Here is a 12,899-nt window from a genome sequence, read left to right on the forward strand (position 1 = left end):
CGCCCGCTGGCCCAAGCAGATGGCCAGCTTTGGAAGCGTCGGTGGGCAGTCGTCCCTGTACTATAGTAAGTGGTCATCTCCGAGTGGCAGGGAGGAGACTTAGTAACATGTTGCTGGAACTGTGATGATAGTGAGTCCAAGAAGGAAGAAGATCAGTGGTTTCGTCATCGGCGCTCATGTGCCCTGAACATGTGTGTCCCTGCTCTTCCCTCCATCGCGTTGCTCACTCTCTTTTGTCTTTAAACCAGTTTGGGGGCCAGTTGCCAAGTATTTTGCTGCCTCTTACTTTTTTCTTTTTAAGTCACTGTCTTAACACTCACAGCTCTCTGACTGGGTACTCAAAAATCAAAATTAATTTTACTTATTTTGGAATTTACTCCAAAAGATATTTTTAGTGGCAAAACTTAAAAGCAGGGAGCCAGAAGACTTACATTTTTGTTTCAGCTTTGCCGTTTATGCCTTGTGCCACCGAGACGATCTGTGTAAGATCTTCGGCCTTTTATTCTCAGATCTGTGAAGGAGGGGACTTCGGACTCCTTGATCTTTAGAGTGCCTTCCAGGTTTGTGAGAAGTTCCTGGAAGTAATTTTCGGGGGTGACTTCAGAGAAAGAGCTGCAGCTAGGTATGGTTCTCAGTCAGTACTAAATGTGGTTATTGTTATTATCTGTGTCAATATTACTTTGATCAAGACTACAGGAATCTGGAGGAGGAGGGGCCATGGGTGGTGGGCGCTCTGTCACCCTTCCCAGGAATGGGCACGAGGACAGAAACTCTCGTCCGCTCACTCACCGACGTGTCCCTGGCTGCTCCAGCCGTGCCTGTGCAGTGTCTGAGTTTGGCGAGTGGCGTCCGAGCCCTGCGCTGTGCACCCTGCCCCGCAGGCATGCCGTCTCCCCTTGTGTGTCGTGTTTGGGATCGACCTGTAGAAACCGTGTTCCCAGAGCCGGAGTGGGGCTTTTATGAAATAATAGGCTTTCTGTGGAAACAGGACAGGTGTATTTTTTTTCTGCTGCAATTCAGAACACTTTTCAGGTTTCTTCCCTTGTATGAATTCTTCAAGGGCAAAAGTTTAGCTCCGTGGTTCTGTGCACTCATTAGTTTTTAGCGTGAGTTTTCTGTGTGTCGTCGGAGCTCAGCTCCTGTTCGGGCTTCCCCACGTTGCTTATGTGCAGATCTCCCAGTAAGGTTTCTCTCCTGATCACAAAGGGTGGTTTTCTTGCAGGAAGCTCTCACGCATCTAGAGGGCTTCCCTCCAGGGTGAGTCCTTCTGTTCGGGTGAAGCAATTTCTCTGTTCTGAAAAGGTTTTTGCATGTTTACCACATGCATAGGTTTTGGGGTTTTTGGTCAATTATGACCTCTCTGATGCTCCATAAAGCTTGTATTTCTTCTGAAGGCGTTGCCGTGCATGTTACAACAGTGGGGTCTCTTTCAGAGTGAGTGTCGTTAGGTTACTCATCCTGGACCAGACTCCTGCTTACAGTCAGTCTTCCTCTGCAGTAGCCATTCTGTGGCGCTTCTGTGAGCCTTCCGTCAGCCGGAAACGGTCCATTAGCCATTCCTCTGCGTCCCATTGCCTCTTGTGGGAGGTTCTCAAGTGTTCACAGAGTCACAGGCTCTGCCTTGCGTTCCATTTCAAGAAGAAAGTCCGTGCTTTATTTGTCCTGGCAGTCAATACAGTACATTATACAGTATGTCAATAGACAGACATTGGATATAAAGGACCGATGAGGCCCTCCTGGGTGCACCGGATGCGCTGGAGGCTGAGGAAGCGCGCTGGTTAAATATGGGAAAGAAGGTGCATCGTGGGGAAGTCCAAATCTTACTAAGCCATTTGGGAAACCTTTCCACAGAGATATTCCAGCAGGATGAGTAAAGAGCTTTCTCTCTGCAAACTTTCTTGTACGCAGAGAGACTGTAATGTTGGTAACATCCAGAGTTCTGACATCAGGAGTGTCTTGTGCAGTGGAGATTATCATTTGCATCAGAATTGAAATGTAAATGGTTCACGAGCATGGATAGTTTAAACAAAGCAAAAGACACTTAGACGTGAAGCTTTTCTTGTCAACTGGGATAAACTGTTCTGCTTGCTGCTGTTCTGTCATTTCGCATCGTTGCTCTTCATCACCACGAACTCCCTTGATACATAGTAAGGTCGGGCTTGGGTTAGAACTAGAGAAGGTACAGAAGACGGTTGCTGACCTGGAGGGCTGGTGTGTGTTTGTAACTCCTGACTTTATGGCTGGCCTTATGGTAGAGGCAGCTTTAAGGTAACGTGAGGAGGGGGAAGGAGAGAATGTGAGCACATTAGAAAGAGAAGTGATATTTTTGATCTAACATACTACATTGGTGTTAATAGTTTGGGGAAGGATGCTGTTTTCAAAGCTTATTCTGTTGATTGAAAATACAGGAATCATAGGATTTCATCTGTGCCTGAGACGTCCTTCTAAATGGCCATGTAGGCTGGATGCTACGGCATCTGCTGTGTCCCTTGAAAGCTTCCCACTTGAGAGCAGGAAAGCCTAGGCAGCCGGTACCTTCTTGGGAGGAGCCGTCCCCCTACCCCCCACCCCCGCAGCCTTGTACAAATCCATCGCTTTTTCTGTTCTTCCTCCGTCTCTGCCTACATGCCGCTCTATATTGGCCTTTTCTCTTCTGTCTGTAGGTGTCCCTCCACCACCACCCTTAGAGCAGTCCTTTTAGGAGCTGGAGCCTGCAAGATGAAAGTTAGATCAAGAATTTGACTTTACAGAACAAGCCTACAGGACATAAGAGAAGCTGCGGCTCCTGTGAAGCTCAGTAACCCCTTCGCAGGGTAGGTAGGTGGTCCTGGCCTCGGTGGGCTGTGTGCCTTCCCGCAAGCTCCCCGAGCAAGCGCAGCCAGAGGTTGGGCGGAACAGCTGCAGGGCCCGCATAGAGGCCGTGGGCGTTCTGTCCATTGCACTTTCAACCATCGCTAAGAAATTGCCTTTCTAACACGTGAGTTACTATTAGAGGAGTTCTCTGCACTGCCTTGTTTAAAAATCCTAAGTTAGCTCTGGTGGAAGAAATTTTAAGAGGCATCCAGGCTGCTGTGTTTCATTGAACCTTTGCTAAAATGCAGGCGTATTCACATAGTGTACTCAACTCAAACCCTGTTCTTACGTCAGGCCCTTAAAAACCATCCTTTGGCTCACTAGGGTGACTTCAACTTGTTGGTGTCCCTGAGGGATGTTGTAGTACAGAATAGCTCTCAGCCAGGGTACCAGGAGACACTGGTGTAACTTACTTCTTAGACTGTGTTCTCATGTCACTGGGAAGAAGATCTTAGAGTCTGAGACAAAAGAAAAAACAAATACTTTTTCTCACAGAGAAACGCAGTGGCTGTTGAGGGGTGGAGGTGAAGCAAGACCAAATTCTGTGCATGTTGAGGTTTGGGAAGGAAGTTGGGGTGAGGGCCGTTCCCCGAGTCTGTGCAGTTTCAGCTTCATCGTCCATTAAATGCGTTTTTGTTGTTGTTTAGCTTTTTTTATTTTGAGATAATTGTAGATTCGTAGGAAAAAATAATGCAGAGAAGTACCATTTACCCTTTACCCAGTTTTCCCTAGATTCACAGGGGTGTCCAACCCGTGTCCTGGGGGCCACACGCAGCCCAGGGTGGCTGTGAATGCGGTCCAACACAAAATCGTAAATTTCCTTAAGACATCGTGAGGTTTTTCTGTGATTACATGTCACAATGTATTTAATGGGTGGCCCAAGCCAACTCTTCCTCTTCCAGTGTGGCCCAGAGATACCAAAAGGTTGCACACTTCTGGAAGAGTTACATCATACAGAAGTCTAGTTCAGTGCGTGTCTGTGTAGTTCTGTGACAGTTTATTGTATGTGTAGATGTGATTTGTCTCACCACCACCTCAGTCAAGGTACAGAACTCTCCCATCACCATGGCGATCTCTAACTAATAATGTAACACTGTCTCAGATGGGAAGTATTTTCTGAAGCAGAAGCTATCATCTTAAGTAGGTTTTTTTTTTAAAAAAAAAAACCTTGTTTCTTTGTATTTTCTAATTATACATTTCTTTTGAATGGAGGGCTCCAGTGGAATTTAATTCGTTTACCCTCAAGTGATGTGACCGCAGATTCATTCATTCCCGTTCATCCACTTCCAACAAAATCATAAAGGGACAAAGCATTTTTCCATTAAGTTAATGATGTTGAAATAGTTGAAGAATTAGATTTTTCAGAAACCTCTTAGCATTTTTTGACGAGTCACAGAAAGTTTAAAAAAACTGTTCAATGTGAAACACCAAGCTGTAAGTCACCAGTACTTTTGTCTGGGCCCCTCATTTACCCTAGAAATGACGGGGGTGAATGAAGACAGGATCGAGTGGGTCAGTGTGCGAAGCACGCAGACTCGCACGTGGCACACAGCAGTCTGGAAATCGGTGTGAACCGTTGTTCCTAGTGCCGCTGCTCAGACATCTGTTCTTGGGATGGGGGGCCTTTTAAGCACAGAGTCAGTAGACTAAATCACACCAAAAAGATCGGGTATACTGGCTACTTCAAAGAAACAAACCCAAACCAGGCTCTGGGAGTCTCTTACGGAAGTCATTGGGAAGATGTTTGCATAGGGCTTCTTTAGTCCGTGGGTTCATAGGTGATTCACGGCCCCTCCACTCCCGGTTGTCTCTCTATTTAACAAATATATTTACATAATTACTATTGCAGTTAGGGAAATTAAAGTACTAACACATATAAGAGGAATTAACCCAGTTTTGATAAGACTGTCGTGCAGTGGTAATATAAATAACCCAGGGTTTGGGGAGGGCAGTTAGCTCTCAGAGCCTTGGAAAAGTTCGTAGTCTTTGACCTAGTGATTTCGCTTGCAGAAGATGATCAGAACTGTCGGAAAAGGTACAAGGATATTCATTATTTCTAATGTAGCCTGATAGCAGGAAAATGAAATCTGTCTTATGTGTAAAGCTCCGTAATTGAGTTTGAACTCCACGTCAAATGGCGGCATTGAATGGTTTGATCAATTTAACAGCAGTTTGGTAGAGGCACTTTGATTATGGCATTAATATAACTTTGGAAATTGTATAGTTAAAAATAAATTTAGTGTTTATGGATTTAATTGAAGAATCTTGTCCTAAAATATGGCATCTTATATAATTATATAAATGTGCTTTGATTTGGGGGAAGAATAAAAACGCATTCTAGCAGGTTGGTGTTTTTTAATATAGTCATCATATCATGTCACTTTATGTTAATGTCATGTCTACCACTAACTACTTTTTGGCTGTACCAAGAGATAGTGGGAAATGAGCGTACATCTAGGCTGAGGGCCGAGCAGTTTTTTTTCTTTTTTGCTGCAGAGTTGCTTCTGTCGTGTTACTTTTTCCTTCAGTAGTTCTGAACTTGAAAGTTTTCATCTAACTTTAGGTTTAATAAGAGGTTAGTACTTCCTATCTTCAGGGCAGTTCCTACTCACCAGCTGTGTTGAAGCGATGCCATCTTCCCTCAGGACTCTCATCTGGGTGACTCCCATCTCAGTGGCCCTGGCCCGACACTGGGGCCCCTGGGCACTTCTGGGCACCGCGTTCTCAGCTGACACTGCGCGAATCCAGTCTTCGACCAGGTCCTGCCCGCCTCCAAAACACCTTCGCTCTGCCTCCTTTTTCCACGTCCACTGACACCACCCTGGTGGAGGGAACCTTGCTCTTGTCTGGGAGCGTCACCACTATTTCCTCAGTCTTCCCCTGACTCAGTCCATTCCTTGTTGTTAGTTTCTACTTCAGTTTAAAGTTTCTGTGCAGATAGGCATGTATCATGTCTAAGTCGAATATTCCTGCAAGAGAAGGTCCCAGAGCAGCAGCCACGCCCCGTTGCCCCCACCCGTCCAGTCTCCCCCTCGAGCAGAGCTCCCACCCAAGCCTCCTGGCTACTCCTCTGTGGGATTTACGTCCAGTTTTCCAGTGAAATTCTAATGCCCATTATTTATGATTTTTTTTCAACTTTGGATATGATTTCACTCTCTTATATTCTCTTCCCCTCACATTTACACAACTCACTTCTTCCTCTTTTCCCCAAATAGTTATGTCATGATTTTGATGCAAATAAGTAGCCGTGGCTCAGCTGCAAAGAACAAGTTACTCATGGCTCAGATATTCTTCACACTTGCGCCATGGTTACTGACGTTTTGTTTTTCTTAGCTAATAATTATGTTAGCTTCCTCCGTACTTGTCGCTCATTTTTCTGCCAGAAGCAAATGTGTTGAATGTGTCCACTCAGTGTCTTGTCTCTCAGACTCAAGTGTCTTAGAATCGCTGTCCTCTCGGTCCTTACTGTCTGGACCAGTGTTCTTACTTACCGGCTGTTCACTGCCATGGCCCAGGGTCTCCCTTTGCTGCTAACGTGGGAATTCCAGATACTTTCTTCCTGTGTTGGCTTCCAGCCTCCCGGATCCCATCTCTTTCTTTTTCTTGCTCGTTTGTTTTGATGGAACACATTCTCCTCGCTCTCTGAGAACAGGTCGGTAGAAGGAGAGTTGTCTGAAACTGTCTGCAGCGTCCTTTTCATACTGAATGGATATTTCTGTTGGATTTAGAATTCCAGGCATTTGAAGGCGTCGTTTCAGTGGTCTTTTAACTTCTGATGTTGCTGCAGGGATAGTCAATGCCACCTGATTCCTGGTTTTCTGTGTGTGATATGGTTTGGGTTTTTTCCCATCCAGCAGATTTTAGGATCTTTATCTCCAGTGTGCTCCGGTTTTTCTATGCTAAGCCTTGGTTTGAATCATCTTTTTTTTAATGTGTTGTAATAGGCCTTTTCTTCTCCTTTAAGTTCTGGGACATTTTCTTGAATCTTTTTTTTAGTTACTTTTCTCCATTTTCTCTGTCATCTCCTAATTTTTTTTTATTATTCAGATTTTTACCCTTATGGATTCATATAATTAACATTTTTATTCTTACTTTTAGCTTATTAAACATTTTATCATCTTTATCTCACAATTTTTCTGTATATTTCTTAAATTTATTTATTTATTTATTTTAAAGATTTTATTTATTTATCTTTAGAGGAGACGGGAAGGAGAGAGGGAGAGAAATATCAATGTATGGTTGCATCTCGTGGGTCCCCTGCTGAGAACCTGCCCTCATCCCAGGCATGCGCCCTGACTGGGAATTGAACCGCAATCATCTGGTTCGCAGGCCTGAGCTCAGTCCACTGAGCTACACCAGCCAGGGCTTAAATTTATTTTTTATGTCCAAAAGTACTGTTTTTTTTTTCCTCTGGATGTATCATTTTATATCCTCCCGGTTTCCCCTACTGGGAACACCATTTATCACCATCTGTCTGAGAGTAATAATTACGGCTTTGTCTTTGTCTTTTCTCACCTCTCTTTGGTTCCCCACCCTAACTCAGCTTCCCAAACTCTCTTCAGTTTTCTTCCTACAGATTCTGCCTCTTTCTGGTGGTGGGCGGAACAGCAGGGTTTTCTGTTGAACCTTGGACTGCTTCCTCAGGCTGAAGCCTAGGGAACTGAACCCTTTTTTAAATGCAAGGAATAAATTCTGTTAAAATATACTTATCAAAATATTTTAAACTGTTACATAGCAATAGATGTGTTTTTATTAATATAATAAGATCTAGAGGTGAAAGAATATTTTAACGTAATGAGTATAGATGTTTTCAATTTATCTTATGTGATGTGATATGAAAATACGTGATTTTTATTAGTGACAAAGCCACACATACTGCTAATTCTTCCGGAATCTGTAGCTTACATTTATAATGGAAAGGAATGTCATTTCAGTTAGTGGTTGGTGCAAAATGCAAATTTTATTTTTCTCACATGAGAGTCCCCGAGCCCCTTGAAGTCTGTGGACAGACGCTGTGGGCGGTCAGGAACCCCTTGCTCAGAGGTTTCTTTAATAACTCGCTGGGTCGTGGCCTGTCAGCCCTGAGGCTGAGGTGCAGCAAAGCTCTTGGCGGCTCCGAGTGTCTGAATGGAGCTGCCACCTTCCCTTTGGGCTGTGGGACCCTCAATCCTCAGGATCTGGGGGGTCTTTCCCCTGGCGATTCAGATCTCTTCGGAGAAAGGTCAGTCGGTTTGCCCTGGAGCAGCAGTCGGGTCACCTGTGTCCCCACAGACAGGTGACTTTGCCCTCGTCTCTCCAGCCAGTAAAATGTGCTTATGTGATTTAACCAAGTGGCTGAAGGTTAGATAAATCCCTGTTGGATACGACGCTTCTAGGAAGGGATGCAACTCTCATCAGGGTTTTGAAACCCTCAGTGTGGCAGGAAAACCTGACTGTTCCTTGAACACACATTTAATTTCCAACTTACTTCCCCAGGAGCTGTCAAGTTGTGGGTGGAATAAAAAGGAAAAGCACAGCTCCGCACCGAATGCCGTCGCCTTCACCAGAAGATTTAATCACGTGAGTTGCTCGTAGACGTTTTTTAAAGGTTTCGTTTCTTTTCGGAGCGAGAGGGAGAGAAACATCAATGTGCAAGAGAAACATGGATTGGTTCCCCTTTGCACACCCCGAGCCAGGGACCTGGCCCTAAACCCAGGCATGTGCCCTGCCCGGGAATTGAACAGGAGACCTTGCGGTTCACAGGGCACTCAGTCCACTGAGCCACGCCAGCCAGGGCAGTTGCTCATTAAATTTTGATGTTTAGTTTCTGACATATAATCCCTCGATATGTAATTTTTCATAAAGAAATAAGTTCTGGAGCATTTACAGGCTCTCTTCAAATACTGTCTCAACATATTCTCTTTTTTTTTCTTCTGTAATTCGTGTTGGAAATTTGTTAGAACTTTCCATTTCCCCCCTGCTTGTCTTAACCTTTCTTGTGTTACGTGCCGTCCCTGTTGCTCCTTCTGTGTGAGTTCCTCGGGGCTGTATTTCAGTTCCCTAATTCTCCTCAGAAATGTTACGTGTTTTAAATCTGTGCTTTTACACTAGCGCCATTTTTAAAAATTTCTTAAATCACTTTCAAGGTTTTATTTTACAATTTCCGTTGTTATCCATCGTCCTTGGGGCACGCCATCTGTTATTTCTGCTGATCCTTATTCACAGTGGTTTGTTGCCTTGAGCGTTTTGTGACTTGGGATGGAGACCTCCGGCTGTCTAAGCCTCATCCGTGGGCGTTTTGCGGCTGCCTCGGATGGGGGCGATTCCCTTCCAAGAGGCTTTTTGTTGGCTTTGCTGGTGCCAAGGGCCGTCACAGACGTAGGGCTATCCTTTAGGTTAAACGTTTGGGTTGGGGAACCTCTGCTCTGCTCTGTAGTGAAAACTGAAACTCGAACTCCAGCTAAGGGCAGGTTACACGTTCTTACGAGAGCTTCATTCTGCCCCTCCCTCTGACAGTGGGTGAGTTGTGTGGGAAACCTTCCGCCCAGAGTGCCCCCTTCCCAGGATCCCTCAGGCCCTAGGAGAGGGGGCAGGGCCGAGCTGGGAGACCTGGTGTCACGCGCTTGGAGGAGTATTAAATTCTAAGCCCCTGTCACCGAAAGGGGTAACTACTGCTTTGCCTCTATTTCCTTCTTCGTTCTTGGCCTTCAGGGAAATCCTTTATTTTCCTTTCCAGTCAGACATACATTTCTTTAGCAAAACAGTTTGTCTTTAGCCCAGCATTTCTAAATGTTTATAGCCAGTCGTTTCTTAGGTTCCTTGGCTCACCAAAACCTTGGTTCAGGTGTTTAAAGCTTAGATGAAATCATTAACGGGGCCTTAAGGCAAGCATGTCTTCCTACTGAATTCCATATTTAAGCCCTATAGCAGTTTTGGGGGGTGGTTAGAATTTATCATCACAGTAAAAGTTTTCTCTTTGCCGTAAATGCATTGTTACAATACCCACACATTTGACTATAGATTTTAAGCACTTAGATTATTCTTACGTAAGCCAAAAGTTGTCGAGTCAAATATGTCACAGTGTAGGAAAGCTCCTATCGTTATTCCAGGTCACAACTGACCCTGTGTAAGCTTCATTACTTAGTTATCCCATTACTCTGATTAATCTCCTTGAAGGTCACAGGACATCCAAAGTAGCAAATTAGAGTCTTTTAGAGGGACCCTGTGTGCATCTTTATTTTAAAAAAGGAATCTCTTGTAGCCAGCATATAGTCGAGTCTTCCTTTTTCAAATCCAGTCTGACAGTCTCTGCCTTTCAGGTTGGACTTCGCACAGATGGAAAAGTAGTTCAGAGAGTTTCCATGGGAACACAGGGCACGATGCAGTGTCCTGTAATTCGCTTGCTGCTTCGTCCTGCTTAACAGGCTCAGAATAACACTACTAATAGCAGTAACACCACTGTAAACAATGCATGCTTTGCAGATGTTCTGTTTTTTATAGTTGTGCTGTATGTTATCTGAGCATGTAGACATTGTATAATGCACTCACTCTCTCTTAACCCTTATTTACTCTTGGCTGTATGAGTAAGTGTATATTTAATACAACCATCCTTAGGTTGGTATTTCTGCAGCCATTTTGGTTGGAGAGGTTAGAGGTTCGTGGTTCACATGAACCTCGATGGTCCCTATGTAAGAACTCACGGTTCCTGAGTTCTTACATATGGATAAGTGTGCCTGTTTTCTGTATAAAACTTTATTTTTTTTAAATTATATTTGATGTGTACTCAATTTTTTTCTGACAGACCATCATTGCTGTTGAAAAATCTGATGATAATTTAATTTTCTTTTCCTAAAAAATTACTCTCTCTTTTTGTCTCAATGGCCTAAAGAGTTTTTTCTTTTAAGTCCAGTAGGTTTACTAAACAGCCTCTCAGCATTGGTCGTTCTGAGCCAGTATTCTTAGCTGGGTTGGCTCTAGCTGGGACTGTCCGTGGGGAGCACCCACACTTAGCCTGTCCAGCACGGGGGTCTGAGTGTCGTTGGGCTTCGTGCACGGGAGCCTAGGGACCCAGAGGGGACGTCCCAGCGAGCCCTGGTCCTGGAAGTCAGCATCAAGTTCTTTAATCCTCGCTCGTCCAGGCACTTGGGAACCTGTGCAGGGTCAGCGAGAGGCAGCCCCCACCCCAGCTTTCAGGGAGAGGGATTCACAGTCATGGTTTTTTTTTCTTTTAAGGATTTTATTTATCTATTTTAAGAGAGGGGAAGGGGGAGAGAAAGAGGGAGAGAAACATCAATGTGTGGTTGCCTCTAGCACACCCCCGCCTTGGGGACCTGGCCTGCAACCCAGGCATGTGCTCTGACTGAAAATTGAACCGGCGACCTTTTGGTTCACAGGCCAGCACCCAATCCACTGAACTACACCAGCCACGGCTGTGGTCATATTTTAAAATCACCAAAGTATTTGTCTTAATATTTGTCTGGCATTAAATTTAATTACGTTAATGATCAAGCAGTTGAGATTGCATTCACAGATGATCGCCAAGGTTGTTACTGAAATATCCAAAATTAACATTTTGACATATTGAGAAGTGAACTTCATGAGAATCAGGGAGAGTTATTGCCACTAATCGCTTGACTATAGTAGCAGGTATGAAGACGGCTTCCTAAAATACATGCATTTTACTTTCACCTGTGCATTTGTAACATATATACATTTTGACGTTTACTGATGCAAATTGCAAGTAAAATACGACACTTCTCACAGATCATAGTGAAGAAATCTGAGTTAGTAGCACTATCTTTTGCGTTAAGATTTCTAACTACACCCTGTTTTAGGTTTGTATAAATCTGAGCAGCATTTAGTGCCCTGATTTTCTTTTCATTGCACATGAAATTAAAATGTCACATACATGTTACACTGCGTGATAAGCAGACCGTCTTCACCAGCATTGAACACGTCGTCAGGTTACAGACCTAGTGTACCTTCTGGTGACTTTTTAATGTTCTTTAAGAGAAGTCATCAGTGTGGTTTCATTGAATTAGAAAGCACTGCATAATTTTTGAAAATATAATCTTAAACTTAGAGTGACTCGCATTTGTTTTTCTTTACGATGCTTTATTTCATTTCATTCATTCCAAGAAGACCATACTGGGGGTTTTTCACACTTAGGATTCCGCTCGGTGCAAACAAACGGCGGCGTGGGACTGCACGTCTGCAGAACGACGTGCCCTAAGTAGCGTGCTTTCCAGGGTCTGCTCTTAGAGCTTGCCCGGTTCTGCCGGAGTGTCTGACGATACAGCAAAAAACCCTGCATTTGTGTAGTGTCGTGTTGCATCACCCTGCTTTCATTGCATCCTCTTAGCTCCTTTCATTGAAATTTTTGAAGGACAGGCTTTTCCCAATTAAAAGTAGTCGTGATGTTTTTATGTTGTGTGTGCACACGCACACACGTCTATGTCTGTCTGTAGATGTGACGTGTGTGCAGCATTTGGAGGTTGCTTGTGTCCTGGTGGTGAATCCAAGGAACGAGAAGGTGTTGTTTTCAAACGGCTGCAGGGGGTTCTTCAAGTAGCTCTTGCTGCCGGTTTGGCCCAAGTGAGTGGAGAATCTTGCCATTCAACTATTTTTTATTTTTACTTGCAGGTAAGCTTTTGGGTTGTCAGAGAGATTCTTCATGCTCAGACGTTAAAAATTAGAGCCGAAGTTTTGAGCCACTATATTAAAACTGCTAAGGTAAGAAAAACCTGCGGTTTGGTCTTTGAGTTTAACTGCTCAGCAATCTTTGTGAATATTTGCCTATGATACTTATTTACTATTTTCTAATGCTAGAAAATAAGACCCATTGATTAACAAAAGTCAGTTTTTAAACTGATGCTTGTTTTCTCTCCCTTTGCCTTTATTTGTTTTTCTTCCTTCCCTTTTATGTCATTTCCCATTTCTTAGAATAGCTGAATTGTATGATTTATTTGATTGAATAAAGAGGTCAGATTATGGTGAAGTTCACTGTTTAAATATTTGCAATATATCTCCTGCAGGTGATTGGGAAAGCCTTGTAGAATACATATCAG

General features: G+C 43.9%; 1 protein-coding gene across 2 annotated transcripts in view; it reads left to right on the forward strand.

Moving 5' to 3' along the window:
- The window catches only part of RALGPS2 (Ral GEF with PH domain and SH3 binding motif 2), a 124,891-nt gene that overhangs the window by 39,337 nt on the left and 72,655 nt on the right, over window positions 1-12,899 (forward strand). For both annotated transcript variants that reach the window (XM_037035232.1, XM_037035233.1), the window contains exons 5-6: window positions 8,329-8,412; window positions 12,475-12,564. In XM_037035232.1, coding sequence (XP_036891127.1) covers window positions 8,329-8,412; window positions 12,475-12,564 — 174 coding nt within the window. The remainder of the gene's footprint in view (window positions 1-8,328; window positions 8,413-12,474; window positions 12,565-12,899) is intronic.

This window comes from Sturnira hondurensis, unplaced genomic scaffold, assembly GCF_014824575.4.
Source record: "Sturnira hondurensis isolate 20B ecotype Veracruz unplaced genomic scaffold, ASM1482457v3 Scaffold0022215, whole genome shotgun sequence".
NCBI classification, from domain to species: Eukaryota; Metazoa; Chordata; class Mammalia; order Chiroptera; family Phyllostomidae; genus Sturnira; species Sturnira hondurensis.